This window comes from Hippopotamus amphibius, chromosome 8, assembly GCF_030028045.1.
Source record: "Hippopotamus amphibius kiboko isolate mHipAmp2 chromosome 8, mHipAmp2.hap2, whole genome shotgun sequence".
NCBI lineage: Eukaryota > Metazoa > Chordata > Mammalia > Artiodactyla > Hippopotamidae > Hippopotamus > Hippopotamus amphibius.
In genome coordinates this window covers 112011273-112032984 of record NC_080193.1, presented here as the reverse complement: position 1 = coordinate 112032984, position 21712 = coordinate 112011273, and the positions used below count along the sequence as shown (strand labels likewise).

Sequence of the window (21712 nt, the reverse complement as noted above, 5' to 3'; positions counted from 1 at the left end):
TGGTCGAGACCATGACCATCTGGAAAACTTGGAAACCCAGAATACTTTTCTTCAAGATTTCAGACCCTGAGATTTTTTTTTCTTTTGTTTAATTAATTTTTATTTATTGGCTGCGTTGGGTCTTCGTTGCTTGCGTGGGCTTTCTGTAATAACAGAGAGCAGGGGCTACTCTTTGTTGTGTGCATGGGTTTCTCATTGCAGTGGTGTCTCTTGTTGCGGAGCACGGACTCTAGGTGCGCTGACTTCAGTAGTTGTGGCACTCGGGCTCAGTAGCTGTGGCTCGTGGGCTCTAGAGCGCAGGCTCAGTAGTAATGGCGCACGGGCTTAGTTGCTCTGTGTCACGTGGGATCTTCCTGAACCAGGGCTTGAACCCGTGTCCCCTGCATTGGCAGGTGGATTCTTAACCACTGTGCTACCAGGGAAGCCTAGATTTTCTTAAGATTAGAATTTTCTCCCTGTCCCCTTCTATGACTCTCTGCCTCTCCCCGCCTCACTTTTTCCCTAGCCCCTCCTTCTTTGGTATTCATTATACAGATTTCATTTTTGTTGGATTACTACTTTCAATCAGCCTCATAATATTATTTTCAAGATGTGTAGCTGGTAGCTTAGCTGTAACACAGGACACTCTGTACCTTAGTTAAGAGAGTCTTATTAGGTCTGGAGAATGATACATATTTGGAAAATACTTGTTGATTACAGAGTTTGTTTCCATTAAGATAAGGTAGTGTTGTGTTATCCTGCTCTGAAATAAAGGCTGGCTGTGGTGATATTTTTAGCCGGTATTTCGCCGTGGCATAGAACTCATATATAGTTCTCTAATTCATAGTCTGAAATGACTGGCAGGCAGCACAGGAACAAAGAATTATAATATGATGGTAGTTAAGGAATGTCTCAGGCTAGACTGACAGGGACCATGCCTGACAAGCCTGCCTGATCTAGGGCCAGTGATTTCTGGCACAGCATAGATAACAAGATGAACAGGGCTTGGTTTTCTCCTCAAACTTTGAATTGAGAAATACTGAAAGAAATAAAACATCGATGGACGCAGTTGCTGGCAGTCATGATGTGGTGAGGCCATGAGGGGCCCTGTGTAGGCAGAGTCTTTGCAGTAGGCCAGCTGTGGAGCAGGAAGTGAGAAGACCCGTCTGTAGCAGGCCCAGAAGCAGCAGAAACGTGAGCAGGGCATGAGCAGTTGACACTGGGACTGGAAAGGAGGTCTTCACACGCTTGTGTTGCTTTGTTCCATAATGCAGCCTGCCCCCATCCGTACTCACTCTTGGGTCCCAGCTTTTCTTGTAGCTTAGCGATGGGTTCTTAAGGGGGGGTTCCTGGGGGTGTGATTATTACAGTAAAACTTCCGGTACTTGATGTAACATGAGAGCATCTCTGTGCCCAGCGGCTGACGGAGCCTGACAAATCGTACTTCTCCATTCTAGCATCGCAGACCTTGGTGTAGAGCTTTGGTGTGAAACTGCCTCTGCCACTCATTGGGAGACCTTGGGCAAGACTTTAAAACCTCCTAACGCCTTTCGTTTCTTCCTCTGTGAAAATTAGGCTGTTATTTATTGGTTATATGAATCACAAATCTGTTCTTAGGTGGGGGTGTGAGGTGTATATCTGAGCTCCATTGTTTTCGATTTAAGACGCAGGTATAAGCCTAAATCAGTTATTGACCTTATGTTTGTAATTTTTCACTTAGGCAGTTTCTCACAATTTCGAATTGTGTCTGAAAAACCAACCAGAGCATTTGGTAGACCATACTGTGTCTTTTAAAAAAAAACCAGTTAAGACAAAAGCCCTCTTCAGGGGAGTTTGGGAAATCTTACAGATGTCTTAAATTAAAAACGCTGTGGCACAGAATGTCTTGATGTCTTGTGATCAAATTCCCAGGATCCGAGACCCAAGAAGAGGGTCAGTTCCCCCTTGTGAAGTGAATTGCATGTTGTCATTTCTGAAGATTCCACCAGCTCGTCTTGTATAGCCATTTTCTCAGTATCCCAGGCTTTTCATACTCGCTTCACTAAGACCATACGTACCGCACGTGCCCCTCTGATAACTCATTCATTCTCTGTATACGAAGACCATCTGGTAAGACGTCGGCATCCTAGGACTCCTCCATGAGTGTAGCCGAGATGCTAAGTTGTAGGCTTTCGAGGCCTGATACGGCTATTTACAGTGGCGAACAGATTCCAGCAGAGGCAAACGGTGAGTTTCCATAATCACACTAGGTAATATTTATGGAATGCTTGCTGTGTGTCAGGTGGTTTGTGCTTTAACACACAATCTCATTGAATCCTCAGGTTAGACAGAGGAGGAACCAGTGTCATCCTCCTTGTCCAGATCATGAAACCGGGGTTTGGAGAGGTCCAGTAATGTGCCCAGGTTCACACAGAACTGAAAAACTTTGCCAGACAACTAGGAGCTAAGGTTTCCACAATATTTCAGGTACATTTGAAGCCCTGTAATACTGTATGACGTAGAATCTGAGCAGAGAGCTCCAAAACACTTAAGTCAGGATGACTTGGGTTCAGATTCAGTCAGTTTCATCCTGTAACCCCCTCACCCCACACACTGATTTTTACTTCAAAACTGCTTTCAGACGGAAGCTCAGACTGCTCACCCGGACGTTTGAGACTGTCTGCGATTTGATCCCAGTCTGATTTTCTGGGTTATTCACGGGAGGTCTTTGCTCGAGGCAAGCTGTTTCATTCCCTGTGTCTGAAATGTGGGGGAGTGGGCCTTTATGCCACTGTTCATGTTTTAATCCATGTTATAGCATGTGCAGAATTTCCTCTTTTTTTAAAGGCTGAATAATATTTCATTGTATCTGTATACCATGTTTTGTTTACCCATTCATCCATCAGTGGACAGTTGGGTTACTTCTAACTTTTGGCAATTGTGAACAGTGCTACAGTTGAACCTGGGTGTAAAGATATCCGCTTTGAGTCTGTAGCAATTCATACTTCAAAAAAATACATTTTGAAGAATATAGCTATCTTAGCAAAACTTTTTAAAAAAGGGCAGGGTTCAGCTATGACCTAAAAACCAAAATCTCATATGCTGTTCTTTGGGGGAATGTTATTTTATCCGAATCTTGCCCATTCTTTTAGACCTGCCCAAATTCTCCGACTTCTCTGGAATTGACAGTGACCTCTGCAGTTGACAGTGACCTTTCCTTTATTTAAACCCGAAGCACTCCTTTAGACAGTAAGATACGAAGACTAATGCGTTCATTTAGCTAAGAGTCACTTAAATCCTGTTTCATCTGTTTTTGTGCCTAGAGTGGTTAACCCTTACATTTTATGTTTTATGATACAGTCTCACCTCCTAAGCTCTATTATAATCTCCTAGGGGCACAGGCCATAGGTGCGTCCTATATTTTCATTATGCCAGACACAATGTTTTGCATAAAGAAGGGTCTTGATAAATTTGTTGCTTGCTTGTTAAATGGTGGTAGCCTGAATTCAGTCAAGGTAATCAATGCGGTTGTGCAGCCACGTGAAAGGTTATTTTTACCTGAGTCCTGATCCATCCTGGATTTGAACTGTTATTACTTTAGAGGTGAAAGTAACATGACTTGGAGACTGGGACTTGGAGAACTCCAACATATTCTTGAATATTTTTTGATGACATTTTAGATGAAATAATCAGCAATAAGTAAGGTATTTAAATAAACATGACCTGTTGCATTGCCACCTTTCTGATTCACTTCTCTGAAGTTAAAGGGTGATTGTGACACAATGTCTTGATTTCTTCAAGATGTAGGCACCACTTTATGTGCTGGGATAAACATTGAAAAAAAAATTCTTTTCGGTTGAGATAAAAAATTTTCCCTGTAACTAGATCTTTTCTCCCCGTTTCTTTTCTGTTTATTCCTGGTGGTGTAAGGATTTCAGCATTCCTCAGATAGTCAAAAGAGAGGCTTCTGCCCTACAGAGTGGCTCTCTGTTATACAAAGGTGAAGACACTGTTGTAAGGCATTGTGCAACACAAGTTCCTGTGAGGAGGTGTTCTTGGTCGCTTTTTGCCAAGCTTCCCAGGCCTGACAGCGTGGATTGTGTGCTCTGATGAAAACAGAACAGACTCTTGGCTCCTCGTCCTGATTCCACTTTTGTTAGATAATGTGGTCGTACCACTTCACTTCTTTGTGCTCCGTTGCTATGGACACTTGACATGGAGACTTCATTTCTGTCTCATGGGGATTTAGGAAGAGTTTAGTAAAGAGGTATGTATCATATACCAGAACTTTAATAACTGTGTGGATGAGTTTTAACTGCAGGACTGTAAACAAATTGCTAAAATGCATTATTCTAAAGAAAATAAGAAGCTGGTAGGTAGGCAGCTGGGATACTATTAGAGCCTCAGCAGAACAGGGGCTTGAAAAATATTTTGGAAGAATTTGATATTTGAGAAGAAGCCTCCAGGTGGTCATCATGGTGAAAAGAAGTCATTATAGGATTTTCTTATGTGTATTTTATGGTTTAGTTATAATTTTATTTTCAATTTCATACAGGGAATTGAAATGTCAAGTTTCAGGGTTAGGGCTTCTAAAGATCTTAATGTTGCCCTGGGAAGAACTATGATATGAAAGATGTGAACCTCTTGTGACTTTTTTTTTTTAAGATTTTTTTTTGATGTGGACCATTTTTAAAGTGTTTATTGAATTTGTTACAATATTGCTTCTGTTTTATGTTTTGGTTTTTTTGGCCATGAGGCATGTGGGATCTTAGCTCCCCGGCCAGAGATCAAACCTGCACCCCCTGCTCTGGAAGGCGAAGTCTTAACCGCTGGACCGCCAGGGAAGTCCTAGACTCTTGTGACTTTTCTGAATGTGTACTAACGTTTCGTTTACCTGGCATTGTGGAGGAATGATTATACAGTTCTGCATAATTGAGACACACAAAATATTAAAACTGTGCTTCACTATTTAACTTGGAAAAAGCTTTTTTTGTTAGATTATCTTTCCGAGATGTATTGCATATGTCCTTGTCATCAAAAACAGAATGCCATCTCTCATTTCAGCCCTTGATTGTTAGGCTGTGTTCTGACTCAGTGATGTCAAAAACACTCAGGGCCCGCTGTGCTGAGCTGTTGGCTCTTATTCTAAATGATTCTTCATTTTCACACTTTTAGAATTATTTTGATCACTTCTTACTCCTTTTTCTTCCCTTGCTTCTCTCTCTCTCTTTTTTTCCTTTTTCTGTCTCTTTTTCCATTAGCGATCCTTGTTTCTTTCCTTAGGGTGGGAGCTCTTAACCTGGTATATCAACTGTATGCAGACTTTTATATGCATGTTGTATGCGTGTTTTTTGGTGGGGAGAAGGTTCCTAGCTTTCATCGGCATCTCAAAGCCATCAACTAAAAGACTGAGAAGTGCTCTGTAGCAGTATTTTTTAAACTGCAGGTTTCAGCCATTAAGTGATACGAAGCATTTAGTGGGTTAGGACCAGCAGTTTTAAAACATTTTGTAATGAATAGAACTGAACAAAGAATATCAGCATATTGCATGTGAGAAGGTTGTTTATGGTTTTGTGAAACTTTTATTTCATACATGTGTAGACACGTATGTGTGTGTAAATATCCACTCAAACACATGTACTTGGTTGTGATGAAAATATTGTTTTTTACAATGAGTCATAGTCAAACATTGGAAGCATACTGCCATGGGAAGGCCCTGGTGTACAGAGGTTGCCGCTGTTTCTCTGTAGTGTGCTGAGATGCCACATGCCAAGTTGGTTATACATGTGGCTGAAAATGAAAGTAAGTGAAGCTAGAAGAATTTTCTTTTCTTTTTGAAATGTCCACAGAATTAATTACATAGGACAATTTAAAGAGGAAGGTAAAACAGAAGATAGGCCAGCAGTGGCACTAGCATGGCTGCTGCATTTGAAAGTAAAACCTGGTGCTGTGAGTCCTGATGGTGAAGGCCACAAGCAGTGGTTTTTATCTCTGGTTACATGTTTCTTTTTCTGGGGAGACTGTAGAAGATGCACGCGCCTGGCCCTTCTCTCCACCACTGAAATAGAGTCTCTGGGGATGGATCTGGAAGAACTTTCTTAGAGGATGAAGTGCATGGTGCTAGGCTTATGTATCTGCCAGGGGCCTTTCCTCTGGTTTCTGGGTTGCAGTCTGGAGAGTGGAGGTTGCTGGATGCCCGTCCTCCAGAAAAGACTTCAGTTTTCCCTGTGATCACAGGAGGAGCACTCAAATATTATTTGGTTACTCACAAGGCATCTGTTCTGGAATTCTAGAGATATCCGAAGTATGAAGACGGAGATTGTTTTGACTTAGGAATGTTTGTACATTCTTGGTTTAATGTCTGCCCTTGAGAAGTGAAAGATAAACTTGCTAATTGAACGTGCCATTTGTAGAAAGGTAGAGCCTTTCCTCTCCCTCTTCCCTTTTCCTCTTCTCTCTTTCTTGTTCCCTTCCCCTCCCTCCCAGCTGCCTTCCCTCCCCTTCCCTCTTTCCCCTCCTAGATGTCAGAGCCTGGTCTCACAGGGTGGTGAGACTGGAGGGGGCTTCTGTTGTGGGGGTGGTGTGCATGCCTCAGAACATGGGGTGCTGAGGGCCAGGAGCATGCAGGTGGTGAGCTAGGATGGCCGGGGTGCCTAGGACATTGGTTACACTGAGTAAATAAGTACATTGATTAAGCACATCCATCCATCCATGCATCCATCCATGCATCCATCCATGCATCCATCCATGCATCCATCCATCCATCCATCCATCCATCCATCCATCCATCGAGGGTCATGAGAGCCAGACTTGTCTCTGTTGGAGAAGGAAGATGGAAACTAATTGGCAGGTAGTCTTTGCCATTATGTGGAAGGCGTCCTTTTTGGTGTGATCAGCCTAATGGAAGAACAGGCTCTGAATTCCAGGAGGAGTTGCTCTGTGAGCCCTTTGGGACACAGGGACCAGGTGGAGTGTGAGCGTAGCTCAGAAGTGGCCGGGTGAGAATGAGGTCAGCAGCCTTCTCTGGGCTCTCTCACTGGCACCCTCTGACTCCGCAGTGGCTCGTTGGTGCTGGACCCAGTACATGCCCACCTCTTATTGCCAGTCGAGTAAGTGAGCGGAACTCTAGGGGGCAAGAGGCGGATCCTTTTTGCTGCTCCCTTTTGTAAAGGCTTGCAATACTTTCTTTTGTTTTTTTTCTCCTTGACATATTCAGAATAAAAAGCACACATAATGGCCAGGTCTTTTATGCACATACTTAAGTTTAAGAAGCTGTGTTTTACCTTCAACTCCTTAATTTCAATGGTTACTTAATGATTTAGTTTAGGATACTTTTTAGAGCTGTGATGCAATAAGGAAATACCAACTTTAAATTGTTAAAAAAAATAATGAAGTACGGTCAGCCCTTTGTATCTGTGGGTTCCTCATCTCCAGATTCAACCAACCACAAATCAAAAATATTCATGGGAAATATTCCAGAAGGTTCCAAAAAGCAAAACTTGAATTTGCCATGAGCCAACAGTTATTTACATAGCGTTTACATTGTATAAGGTATTATAACTAGTTTAGAGATGATTTAAAGTACATGGGAGGGAGGATGTATGCAGGTTACATGCAAACACCGTGCTGTTTTATAGAGGGGACTTGAGCATCCTTGGATTTTGTTCGGTCTTTGCAGGTGGTCCTAGAACCAATCCCGCAGCGATACTGAAGGACAAATGTATATCATTCATAAGTCCAAATGTTAATTGATGTAAACATGGACTGTCTAGTCACTATTGTTTGGCTCCCTGGAAAGAAGGTTTAGTCTGCTTATTGCAGGTACTTGAATGTAGAGTAGATAGCTACCTAAAACTGGAATAGGATTGTAAACTGCACCCAACCCATCCTCTGCTACCAGGAATATCTTTTGTGTCTCAGAGAAAGAAGGGTTGTGACCGTGAACATTTGAGTTATTCTGTTGGCAGATGTGCGAATATTTAAATCTTTGACTAATGCACATAGAACCTTCAAGGAAGAAACCCATAAACAGCAAGGGCAGGTATCACAGTAGAGAGGACGAACCTGCTAGGAATTCAAGACTAGATGGCACACATCTGAAACATGTAATATAAAGTGGAATGCAGAGAGAGCGAGCAGTTTCTTTTAGTGTTTGCGTATTTAGATTGACAAAGCTTGTCCTGCGTAGCCCTTTTTCTTACTTGTTGAGCCATGTTGGTGTATCAGGAAGGTAACTGTTTCTGTGTAACCCCCACTCCCAATTAATAGCATGAAACAGTGACCATCTATGTGCACCAATTCTCTGGGATAGCAATTTAGGCTGAGTTCAGCGAGGTATGACTTCTGCTGGTCTCACCTGGTATCGTGCATGTGGCTTTAGGCTGGCCTAACGGGCTGGATGGTTTAGAATGGCCTCTCTCACACATCTGATGGTTGTCAGGCTGTGTAGTTCAGTCATTTTGGCTTTCTGTGTGACCTCTCCAACAGGCCAGCTCAAGCTGGTTCACATCATGGCTCCTAGCCACAGTCCTAAAGGGTGGAGGTGGGGGAAACATCCTGATACACAAGCCTCTGCTTGTATCTCAACTCTTAATGTCCCTTTGGATGGATCAGTCACATAGGCAAGTCCAGATTGAAGGGGTGGAGGATAAACTCTCTTGATAAAAAGACTGGCAGAGTCACATTTCAAAAGTTGTACATACAGGGGTGGTAGGAATTGTTCCAGCCATCTTTTAAGTCTACCGCAGTAGAACAAGGAACCCGAGGGGGAAGGATATAGTTTAAAGGTTTGTTCGGTGGTAACATGTGGCACAGTGGTTTAATAAAATATTAGGCACGGTATGGCAGTGCACTCTGTCTTATGTTTCAACAGAAGAATAGTCGTGTGAAAGTGGTTTGTACCGTTCATGTTCTTAGGGATGAGTGGATCCTGTGCATGTCATTCGGTTAAATATTCATGGGCCATCATTCATGGGCCAGCCCTGTTCTAGGTGACAGGAAAACAGCTGGGGGGAAAAGCACACATAATTCAGTGTGTATAAAAGTCACAAGTAACAAAGAGAAGCTTAAAACAGTAGTGTGGCTTTTGATTTTGGGTTTGAGGCAGCTGAGTTTGTTCTCCATGCAAGAATGCCACACAGGCAGATTTTTATCAAGAATTTAGCCACCGTGAAATTTGGTTTTAAAGAGCTACTTGGCAGTTGGTTTCTCTGCTCACAGCAAATATGTATGTTAATTATTGTATTTAAGAAACTACTTTAAAAAGGGAGATTCATGTACTTTTCTACTAAAAAGGCTGATCTTTCAATCAGCAGATATTAAAGGAATAAATCAGTTATTGTATTCTCATATCTACCAATCTAACTAATTCTAGTCTGTTAGTTATAAGCCATTCAGGCAGTTATTCAGTCTCTAGCATCTCCCATCTACTTGCCCCAGGTGGGTTGGAGTATGAAGAAACCTTTTTGGAAAAGATTTGTCTAAATGGGCTAAGTTAGGAAACTTGGAGTTGTTGCTTGTCAGGCCAGATTAATTGGATTCTTAGTGGTAGGGTGTCAGAAATAGACATCCTCATTGCATGGGAGCTGAGAGCTTTTCTTTACAGCAGCAGTCTTGTGTACTCTTACTAAGATGTATTCATATAGGATGAAAGTAGGTATAAAAATGACCTATCCAGTTTTCCAGGTTGGGGGAAAAGTCTTTTATAATTAAAATAATTGTGACCCATGTTTTGAAAAAATCAGAACATTTCTACTGTTCTGTTTTCTATTCTGTTTAATTTTCTAGAAAGATCTGACAATCTCCTTGAATCCAGTGGTGACACTACTGGAAAAATGTATTGCTCTAAAAATTTCTTTTGTTGCATGACCCTGGAAAGATGGGGAAGTTGGAAGTGACTTTTCCTTTCTTCTTTCCTTTCTTTTTTTTCACCTTTTTCTTAAAACAAACAAAAAAAGCCAAACCTTTTTATCACTGATAAATTTTTGTTAGCATCTCCGTTCCCCCCCACCAGTCATCTTTATAAATTTGAAACTGAAAGGAAAAATGGAGCTGAGTTACAGTTAAGTGACTTTTGCTTGTGGCATTGTGCTAGGCTTTGTACAAATGACCTAAACCAACACTGTTCTTGCTGCCGGGAATTTAAGATCAAAATGGAAAGGAGGATAAATAGTGTTCCGGTTTGCAGTGTAAGAGGGTTACTGTCAGTTAAAATAGGAGCATCAGTCCCTCTGAGAGTGCATTTGGATTCTACATTAAATTTAAATTCAACATGAGATGTACTCTCTCAGCAAGTATCTTTAAATTCTGATACTAAAATCCACTAGATATAATATGAAATGATTTTGTTTGAATGCCCAAGGGATAACTGGCTCTAATATTGAATTGTATGTGGTCTGAGCCCATTTTAGAGATGGACAGGCTATATAAGGGCGGTGCCAAAGTCAAGGCCCCATTGGATAGGTATGGGTGTGGGAAGGAGGAGGGAAAGCTGGGGCTACTGTAGACTGACATAAGAGGGTAAAGATGAGAGAGGGAAACACCGGTTCTAGCCAGAATCGGGGAAAGCATAGCTCTTGCTCACAGTTAACTGTGGTTGGTGATGACATTTTTGGCATGTATGCCAGGGCTTTGGAGGACTCTTATCCAGGATCATGAATTAATCTAGAGATTTATTTTGGAAGGTATTTTTAATGTATAAATCTATGCTGTCCATTTATCAGCAAAATGAATAAACATTATTGACCATCTATCCTCAGAGATGTAAAGTGTTCTTGAAAAGTATAAAATGAATGGTCAGGCAGTAGAGCTAGTGTTTTTAAAAGGATGAAACCGTGCAACACTAAGACTTAAAATGTTAAAATGGATATACTTTATTCTTTGTTTTGCAGACATACATTGGAAGTGTGGTTATATCCGTTAACCCATACCGGTCATTGCCCATTTATTCACCAGAGAAAGTGGAAGATTACAGGAACAGAAATTTTTATGAACTGAGCCCTCACATGTAAGTATGGTGTTAAAGCATTAAGTTTCTCTTTCACTCCAGAGATGTCTAGTTGACAGATGTGTCCAGCTGTTTCCTTTGAGTCTCAGGAAAATGTTTTAGTCATTTTTAAAAATTAGATGAAGGAACGTAGAAGTTAATTGTTATGCCTTATTTTAAATTAAAAAAAAAAAAAGGCAGAATACTTCATTTGGCTTCAGGCTCTTTAAGGTCCGAAATATTTGGGTTCAGTATGTAAAATATTTTCTATTAAAAATTCTGTGTAAGTAGCAGCTGCTGCTAATTATTTTTGCAAATAAAACAGGAATGTGCATTATTTGTTATTATAAAGAGCCCAAGCAGCATTTTCATGCTCTTGTTGGGTCAAGAAAGATCCCAAGTGTTGGGCTGTGTAATGGTTTTTGAGGAAAAGGAATAAATAATACCTTCAGTTTATAATCTTCATGGGCATTGTTCACCAGATATATGCGTTAGGCCAGTGATTTCACCTTCCCTGAAGTTAGTCACTTGTTTGATTTTTCTGAGAAGGTCACTTGTTATTGTAAATAATTCCTGTAAATAATAATCTACAATAATTACATAGTGCCAAGGTTGAGAAACCCTGAACTAAAGTGAAAGAATCTTCAGAGTTTTAGTTGTGTCGTAGCAGAAAAGAATTTTCTCTGTATGATTGAAGACAGGCTCTATTATTTTTGCTAGAAAATAAATCTAATAATTAACATACATACTATTGTCCAGGTGTTTATTTTAGTTTCTCTTTATAGTGGAGCATCCAGTGACACTTTTGGACTCTTTGGAACTAAAGATTTAAATAATTTGTGAAAATAGTTATTAAAAACTGAACACTGTATTTTACCAGTCAAGTGGATTCTGATTATTCATTTTTCTCCTAGAAGTACATTTTACAAGTGAACTTGTTTCATTTTACCATAACAAAAATAACATCTGAAATTTGTTTGATAAAGTTATCCCTATAGTTAAAGTCCCTGCAGTGAAATACCTTATTTGATGCCTTAATATTTATTTTAAATTCTAGGCCTTGAAGCCATGTCTCTCAAGTATTTAGATCAGCTATATCAGAATTCCCCCAGGAACTTAGGAAAAAATCTTGTTTCCTAGGCTTTAACAAGCCAGGAATCTACATTTTTCACAAGCTTTCCAGATGATTCATCTGTATGTGCAAGTTTGGGAACATGTTGTCTTAGATATATATTTACATGTTTTCCCTTAACTGCTTACCACAAATTATGATCTTTTACAATAATAGCATTAATAATAATAGTAACAGTAACGGCTTGTATTTGTTGAATACTTACTACGTGCAGGTACTTCTCTAGATACTTTACATGTATCATAACTCACGTCATTCTCAAAATAATCCTGTGAGGTAGGTACTATTACAAATGGGGAAACTGTCTCAGAAAAACAAGTCATTTATCAAAGCTGCACAGCTCGTGTGTGGGGAGCAGGGTTGTGAAAACAGCCATCTGCGGCGCCTCTCAGCTGGAACTGGCTTCCGCCGTTTTCAGGTGAGGGCCTCTTACTCTGCTACCCTTGGGCTGCCCACGTTCCTTCCTCTTGTGCCCTCCAGGGTAGCTTCGCTGTGCCTCAGTTGGCCGCCAGAGACTGCATGCCATTCTTCCACGTGCAGCTTAAATCTCCACTTTGAGGTTGTTTAGATATATAATAGATGCCTGTTCTAGAACATAGACATTCATGCTCTGGAATATCCATTTTTATCCCCACTCCTGAAAGATTCCTGTAAGAGGCTGCGTAGCACTGCTACCCAAGTTCACTCCTTACCCCCAAGGAAAAAAACCACACCAGCAATAAAACAGATTCCCAGTGTGCTTAAGATAAAGACAAAATCTTTTCAGCATGGTCTATAAAACCCTGTGCATGGGGTGAAAGGTACAGTTTCACCTAATGAATCTGAATTCGCTAGATTCCTATCACAGCTCCCTCCCCACCTCACTTTGTTTTTTCAGTCCTCAGCTTACTCCTTCCCATCACGTCATCTTTGCACATTCTGTGCCTTCTGCCTGGAATGCTTTTCCCTCCCTTTTCCCCAAGGCAATTCCTGTTCTTCCTTTAGATCTTAGATTGCATCAGACCTCAGGGGAGAACTGTCTGTCCCTCACCCCCTCCTTCTCCAAGGTCAGATCTGTTGCTCTTGTCACAGTTACAGTTAAACATTTCTTTTTGGGATTATTTGATTCATGTCAGCTTTACCTGCCATGTCAGCTTTTGCTCACCATAATATTCTTAGCACCTGAAAGTAAGTGTTCACAATATATGGAACAGGACTTGGTTTGAGTGCCAGCTTTTCCATTTACAAACCATGTAATCTTAAGTACAGTACTTGAAAAAACTTCAACTCAGAAATTAAATAATTTGCTCTGTGCAATGGGAAAATAATTATTAACTCATAGGATTTTTGTGAGGGATAACTAGTAGATGTTTAGAAAATATAATTATATGAAATAAGTAAAGTGCTTAGCGGGGAATCTGTCGTTATGGACAGCTGCTGCTATTAACGGTGGTAAATATAATAATTATTGTAATAATGAGATATGTGGGACACATTTCCAACATTTTAACAGGCTCTTCTTTACCACTTTCTCCTCCACGGGGGAATATTTCCACTTCCTTTAAGGCATTTCCTGCTCTTTTCTATGTGAATGTCCGAGTTGGACAGCATCTGAAACAGGGTCAGTGCTGGTTGGGTTTCCCTACTGAAATCAACCTGACCTTCTCAGATAGGATCTTTGTGATATAATAGGATAAGATGACGTCAGGCTTTGGATGCGTTCTAATCGTAACTACTTCGAGCATTTAGTTCCAGTTTGAATAAAAAAGAACTTAAGCAGCTGCTCAAACCATGTACCTTGAAAATTGCTGATGAATTTGCCCCAGATTACGTTTGGAATTTCATTTGACCTGTTGTTCACTGTTAGTCCGCAAAACCATCCAGATATTTCCCTCATAGCTCATTCGTTTGTTGAAGGTGTCCAGAAATTATCGTTCTTTAAATTTCAGGCAATTGAAAAATGTTTACATTCTACGTAAGTACGTGACTTTCGGAGAGCGGAAATGTATACATGAATAAAATGAAGCTAAACAGTGGCTTCTTATCTATATTCCTTTCCTAAAATGGTTTTCTGTTGTCGTACCTCTTCTGCTCCCTTCTTCTGTGAGTTCCTGTCCCGTGTGTGTTTGGAGCTACACCTGGAGCGTGGTCACATTTGGGTGGCTTATCCGGAGAAATGCAGGCCCCGCTGGGCAGCGTAGACGGTACCGTTTCCTGTTACAATTGTGCAAGCCTTGTCTTTCCAGTGTGATTTTTAAATTTTTTGCACATCAGGAATTTTTCTTAAATATCCCAGTGAGGACGTAGTATATGTCAGACCGCTCAGGAACTGCGTTCGTGGAGAACTGCCTCAGAGGCCAAACCTCAGGGCTGGGGACGAGTGACAGGGGAGAGAGAAGGGAGAGTCCTGCGCTCTTTGCTCTGCCTCCCTCAGTTAGGATAGCTTCTTCTGATACTTTAGTTACCGGATCCGTGGCCTTGTTTGGGTGATTGCTGTTTCACCTTGCTGCGCTAGATAGAGTTTATCACCCTCAGAGGGATCTTCCTAAAATCAGCTCACGCTACTCCCAGAAACCTTCCTGGCTCCTGGTACTGTGTGAGTGCACTTTCAAGTGCCTTGGACTATCCAGGCTCCTGGCAGTCCAGCCTTAGCTCTCTTCTCCAGCCCAAACACCACTCACTGCACACCTTCATGGAACCTCCTTCTGGGTCTCAGCTTCCATGTTTTCTGCGTTCTGCCTCTGCCACCTCACACCCTAACTCTCCTCTTAACCTCCTGCTCCTCTCCTCGGTTCTGTCTGAAAGGCTGGATCGGCCCCAGGCTAACCCACCTGTGACTTTCCTGCCTCTGAGTTCTCAGAACCGCTCATGTGATCTGACACACCACCTTCTTTACTGTGGTTAATTGTGTTTCAGTGCCATCCTGTTTAATGAGATAGAAGCTTGTATCGATCAGGAATTTTATCCTGTACGTCTTTGTGGTACTCTGAGTGCTTTTCTCTTAAGAGCTCAATAACTGGAGAACAAAAGAGGTTTTAAATACTTTTTCATTTCATTTTACTTGTATTATCTCATCTCTGACAAGTCAAGGAAATCAAACTATTTTTGACAGGCTATTTGCAGGGTTTATTCAAAACTTCATGCAGTATAATGAAATTTTTTTTTTTTAATAAAAAAGTAGACTAAAGTATTATAGTGCTTTTCAACACGGAGTGTTCAGGTTCAGTTTATTCCTGATGTAGAGCACTTACCATCTAATTATATGCAGTGGTCTAGCAAAGGGAACATGCTGCTAGGAGGAAAAGTGCCCCAGCACCCACGCCTCCCGATGGTCACGACCCGGGAGTGAGCTGAGATGTGTCCTTCCCAGGTTAAGACATAGTATGGTGGCCGTATTACATCAGCATTACCAGCACTATTTGAAACAAGGAGTCTTTCCATTTCACTAAATGAAAAACCTTGCAACAAATTCTAAAAACTGAGAAAAATGTCTTAAGGCCTTGAAAAATTTCTGGCTGCTCTCACCTAAAAATGGACAAGTGATTTAGTGGGAGGATTTGGAATGTGTTCCTGTCACTTGTCCAGATGTGAGCCCCCTGTCTCTAGGAAACCTCTGATCCCTAATTTTATGACAGTTGAATTTATAGGGCCAGATACTAGTGCCCAGAGAATGATGTTGCTAGAAAGCTTGTGTTTTGAGTCCTTGTTAATCCTGTTATTTTACTCTATTCAGGGCGAACCAGATACATGTTATAAAGAACATTTCTGACTGTATCTCAGTGTGCCAGTGCTGTGGCTGGGTATCCAGAGCTTAGGATAAGGGTTTAGGGCAGAAGCCCCAGGTGTTGTCCCTTTTCTGTTATCAGTATTTTCCTCTAGAGCAGAGCTGAAATTCTGTGAGTAAAATTTTATTTGTTTTGAGAACTTTTATGACCCCTAGATCCTGAGTTCTCATAGAGGTTGCTTGTACAACTGGGTGTTAAAGTACTTTCTCGAGGAGAGTGAGAGGGAGAGAGAGTGAGTGTGTGTGTGTTGATGTGATGTCATGTCACTGAGCTTTTTAAATTATTTCCCTCATTTCCTTTTTGGAATAGTGGAGCCTCCCATTGATTCAGTCCCTCCCAGAAAACCGCTTGCCGAAATGGGTTTTATGCTTTCCCGTCTAGCATTCTTTTCTACTTATTGCTTTAGGAAAGTTACTCATTTACTGAGCAAATGTTTATCAAGAGCTTACCATATGCCAGGCTCTCTTTTAGGCACTGGGATACAGCAGTGAACAAAGCAGATAAAATTCCTGTCTTCGTGAGGGAGCTAGTCCTCAAACTTAAGTATACAGAAACCAAGATTGTTCAAACTGTCAGTTAGGGGGAGAAAGGGTAGAGCAAAGGGAGGGAAGCTTTTGTGAAGAACAGAATGAATTTAAATAGTATTCTTATAAAGCACCTCTAAGCCGAGTTCTCTCAGGCAGTTTAAGTCAACAGCCTGTAGGTTGTATCTGGAAGGATTTGCATCTGCGAACATCTCTAATCCACACGAGTAAACTTGTGTACGAGGGAATCTGAGCTCCGTCTTACTCCTTAGTTTGGATACCTTAAGATAACTCAGATGGAATGCCACAAATAGTTAAAATTGCCCCTTTCCCTTTCTGCATGACTGTCACGGGTCAAAATAAGCAGAAGGCAGGCACCACGTTTGCTTTGTCTTGGCAGATACTTGTTGGATTCTGGACAACTGTGGGTGAAGAACTGGTTCATATTAGCAGTGCAACGCAATGTGGTGGTGAAGGACAGGTGTTAAATTGAAGCTTCCTGAGGCTGGGTCCATGGTGAGAAACATGTCTGGGCCTTGCACTGAATCAGCTTTTACAAAGTTCCATGAACTGAACTTTCTGCCTTTAATGCTCAAACTTTTATTCTCAGTCTGTTGCTTTATGGGAGTTATTTTCAAAACAGTGTCTTTCAGAATATATACTCTCGGAAAGGGACCTCAGCTAATTTCTCTCTCGGATTATGAACCTTTAAAATTTTTTTAAAGGTTTTTTTAAAAAATTTATTTATTGGCTGTGTTGGGTCTTCGTTGCTGCGTGCAGGCTTTCTCTAGTTGCAGCGAGCGGGGGCTACTCTGGTGCAGTGTGCAGGCTTCTTATTGCGGTGGCTTCTGGTTGTGGAGCAGAGGCTCTAGGTACATGGGCTTCAGTAGTTGTGGCGCTCAGGCTCAGTAGCTGTGGCTCATGAGCACAGACTCAGTAGTTGTGGCGCATGGGCTTAGTTGCTCCACGGCATGTGGGATCTTCCTGGACCAGGACTTGAACCTGTGTTCCTTGCACTGGCTGGTGGATTCTTAACCACTGCGCCACCAGGGAAGTCCGAACCTTTTAAAATTAAGCAAGGTTGGTTCTATACTACCATAATGTTTTTACCATGAAAATCGTTGTGATAGAAGAATACATTTATTAATGAAAAGTGTTTTTGTATGTCTGAGAAGTCTCCAAATCCTAATTTCTAGATCCCTAATTCGAATTTTTATTGCTGCTCAGAAAATGAGCGTCTCAGACTTGAAAGACAGTTTATTTTGAAAAGGCATTTCATATAGCCAAGCACACGTTCATACCGGAAACATGATTATTTCAATGGTATATAATATTAAAGGGAAAATTTTGCTTCTTAACAAAAATAGGTTGCTTCCTGCCAGAGTGTTACAAGACTTTGACAGGCCCTGAGAAGTTCTACAGCCTTCTGGAAGAGATCCGTTTCATCCGAAGGCATGGCACTGAGGCCTCAGCCCTGAAAAGGGTTAGCCTGACACTTCATCTACAGTTGGAACCCACGTGAGGAGCGCTGTCTAGACAGGGTGTGTTCAGGGGTGTGGAGAGGGGCGCCCCCTTTGTTGTTGAAATAAGACTCCCTGCCGTAGCCTGTTGCCGTGACTTGTGTGGCAGTAGGTCCGGATGGGTGGGGTGAAGGGGACTGTGTTGGAGTTTGTCTAAACAGGGGCCGGCAAATGCTGGTCCCGATGCAGTCTGGGGAAATCAGCAAAGCGAGGGGTAACAGGAAAGAGTGCACTAAGGCACTTAGGGGGCCCCTCCTTGGGAGACTGGGGACCAGGAGTGGGCACTGGGGCTGTCCCGGGGCAGACATCCGTGCGGGGGGAGCGGGCCCTGGAGGACCAGCCCCAGGAGGGGGGCTTGCTGCTGTCCCCACCGTCCAGGTGTGCTTCCCACCCACTCCAGCCCGCCTCAGGGATCCAGATCCCCAAGCAGACGTGATTGTTTGTTCATTCGATCTACATTCTCAAGCATCTACAAGTATGTGCGAGGTGTTGGGGTGACAAAGATGATTCATCCCTAAAGATTCACACAGCCTGGTGTGGGAGACAGGCCAGTAAGTAAATAACTGGAGAAGAGAGAGAACCACCATGAGAAAGGTGGGACATCAGAGTGACCACGTGTGCTGGCCTGCCCTGGACCGCCTGGCACTCCTGTTGTATCAGCATACTTAACAGTGTGGCTGTCCTCGCAGGTGTCTGAGTGTGGTCCCCTGTGGATAAAGTGCTGTGGGCATACCCGGGTGAAGGTGTTCAGCCCTGCCTGAGGAGCTGGGGGATGGGACAGTGGGGATCCTGAAGGATGTTTGCTGCATAGATGAGGAATAGGATTGAGGCCCAGGAGATAGTTTTCCCAGCGGGGGAACAGTGTGGTTCCAGTGATTCAGCAGATGTTATTTGAGTGCCTGTCAAGTGCCAGGCACGAGTGCAGGTACTGGGCAAAAGTCTTGGCCCCTTTGAGCTTACATCCTAGCAGGGGGAGAGACCATAAACCAGAAAAGGAAATAAAGTAAATGGTGTTGTAGACGGTGGTAAGTGCACAGAAGGACTGTGTGGGGATGGGGGTACCACGGTGTACCATTTGAAATGGGGTGGCCAGGGATGCCTTACTGAGATGGTGATGCTCCAGTAGTGTCCCGGGCCAGTGAAGGGGTGAGCTGTGTGAAGTGCGGAGGGGAGAGTGTTCTGGGCGGAGGGAGCAGCAGGTGCCACGCACTGAAGGCGAGACACAGAGATACACCATGAGGCATCTCCGTGATCGCAATTCCTGTGGTTCTCAGAGGCTGGAATGCAGGATGCAGGCTGGGAAGGGGGGTGTATGGAGGAAGAGGAAGAGCAGATCTGGCAGCCCGTGAAAGGCTTGTGTGCGAAGGATTTGCAGTTTTAAGCAGGCAGAGGGAGAGGGAAGGTCAGCCTCGAGATTTGAAGTGTTCTGGAGCCCCAGGGGAAGGGGAGTTCAAGGAGGGTGAAGTTTAGGGATCTGGATGGCTTTAGCAATAATCCAGGCTAGAAAGGAAGAGGGCAGAGTCTCACCTGGAAATGGGGGGACATTTCAGAGGCAAACCCATAGAACCCAGTGGGAGTGACTGGAGAGCGGGTGGGGGCGGTGCTCAGAGGCCAGTTATGACTCTCGGCTGAGCTGGGGATGTGGATGCCAAGCCATTGGGGAAGAGCCGTGCTAGTCTGGAGACGGCCTTGTAAAGCAGTGGTGGATACTGGGCGTTGCATCGAGGTGGAGTAGGGGGCTTCCTCCCTCATACCTTCCTGTTCCCTGATCCAAGCACGAGGACAGAATGGCTTGTCTGAACTTAGGGAAGAGACTTTGTGCGTAGACCTACATTTCCAGTATTGGATCTTTTCCACGCTTGCTCAGTCACTCAGCATTACTCTTTTATAGATGTGCTTTTGAACACATTTTTAAGTAAAATTTGAATCTCTCAGTAGTGTATGGATTTACCAGGTAGCTGTTTTATTTTTAGGGTAAATATTTGTTCTGTGTTCAGTTGTTTATGCTTCTTAACTCCTTGGCTCTACATTGCTTTGATCTCATCTTTCTCCGTAGGTGATTCCGGTTTGGGAAGCAAATAGACCAGCTTTTGCTGTGTGCGAACTCCCCACGCCCATGTTTTCTGCGTTTAGGTTACCTGTGCAGTTTTGTAGTCTTGTTTTCTTATTCCTCAAACCTGATCGCCTGAAATTTCAGCATTGAGCAATTCACTGCTGTCATCAGTTCCCATGGTCCCTTATCACTTGTTTGTTTTATTCCCCCATGGCTGAAGAGCAGCTGTTGTGTGTTTTCTGATTCCAACGGTATGGTTATTTCCAACACCAACCAATTCTCCAACACCAGCTGGGTGTCTTAACAATACGATTCAGTTCTGGCACTAACCACCCAGAGTTATGGCAGATCCCAGAGGTCAAGGGCTTGGCCCCACAAGACAGCCCCCACTTTAGATGCCGGTGGAAAGTGGAGTGCCCAGGCCGCCCACACGTCTACCCAGCTGACTACAAATTTGGGGGTTTCGACAACCTGCCTCAGGTTCAGTACTTTGCTGGAATGACTCATAGAACGCAGGAAGACACTTACATTTACTGATTTATTATAAAGGACACAGCTCAGGAACAGCCAAATGGAACAGATGCATAGGGCCAAGTGTGGGGGAAAGGGGGTGCAGAGTTTCCACGCCCTCTTCCGGTGGGCCAGCTTCCAGCACGTCAGGGCTTTCAACACATAAGCTCCTGAATCTGTTGAGGAGTCTTATAACCCAATCCGCAGCCCCCATCCCCTTCCTGGAGGTGGGGAGGGGAGCTGAAAGTTCCCACCCTCTAATCATGCATCTGGTCTTTCTGGTGACCAGCCTGAATCTACTTCGGGGTCCCACCATGAGTCACTGCATCGGTGTAAACTCAGGTGTGGGCAAAAGGGGCTTGTTATGAATAACACAGGAGATTCCTATTACTCAGGAAATTCCAAGGGTTTTAAGAGCTCTGTGCCAGGAAGCAGAGATGCAGACCAAATATATTTCTTATTGTACCACAGATATGCACATGTGGATACGTCCTTCTTAAGAAGCATAGAACGCTTGTCCTGAAATACTTGAATATTAGCTTCCTGAAGCCAAGTCAATGTCGTGGTTTCTGTATGGTGTTCTAGAAACCTGAATTAATGAATCTCCTTTTCATAAGAAATATCTTAAGGGTGGTTCAACCTAAGAGTAGTTTGGTTCCGTAAGCGCTGAGTGTTGTAAAGACTCAGCTGTGCAGTTGCCTCTCAGGCATCCCCTCCACATGGGCCCTGGACCCCGGACCCCGTCCAGCTCCGCTTGTGCCCTTAAGGACATGGCTCTGTGATTACCTCCCCTCTTCACGGTATTATCAACTTTTTCTTTTCCCTTTTCCATTGCCCCCAGTATACGTGCTATAATATTTCCTCTTGATTCCATGTCTCCTAGCTATCACACTGTTTATTTCCCTTTACTACTTTTTGAAAAAGTTGCACGTACTATTGTCTCCAGTTTATCTCCTTTATTAAATTTGCTCTAGTGAGACTTTTCTCTCTTCTCCATGAAAACTGCTCTTTTCAAGATCATCTATGACCTCTGTGTTGTCAACTTCAGTAGTCAATTTTGAATCTTCTTCTTCCTTTAATTATCAATAATATTTGACAGTGTGACCAATTCCTTCTTGAAACCCTTTTTTAAATTGGACTTTCTGGTCTCCACACTTTCCTGTTTTCCCCCAGCACGCTGGCTGTTCCGTCTCCTGGTTGGAAGGCTGGATGCCTCTTCCTCTCTACCTCTGGATGTTGCCACATCCGAGGACTTGGCTTTGGGGCC

General features: G+C 42.9%; 1 protein-coding gene across 8 annotated transcripts in view; it reads left to right on the top strand.

The window, feature by feature from the left end:
- MYO1B (myosin IB) overlaps positions 1–21712 on the top strand; it is a 182898-nt gene that overhangs the window by 39909 nt on the left and 121277 nt on the right. For 4 of the 8 annotated variants that reach the window (XM_057744587.1, XM_057744589.1, XM_057744586.1 and 1 more), the window contains one exon: positions 10848–10963. The exons of 1 other annotated variant lie outside the window; for it this stretch is intronic. In XM_057744587.1, coding sequence (XP_057600570.1) covers positions 10848–10963 — 116 coding nt within the window. Of the gene's footprint in view, positions 1–2080; positions 2206–2300; positions 2446–10847; positions 10964–17774; positions 17904–21712 lie in introns of those variants that run through there. 3 more of the 8 variants (XM_057744590.1, XM_057744591.1, XM_057744592.1) reach the window with 3 other exon arrangements.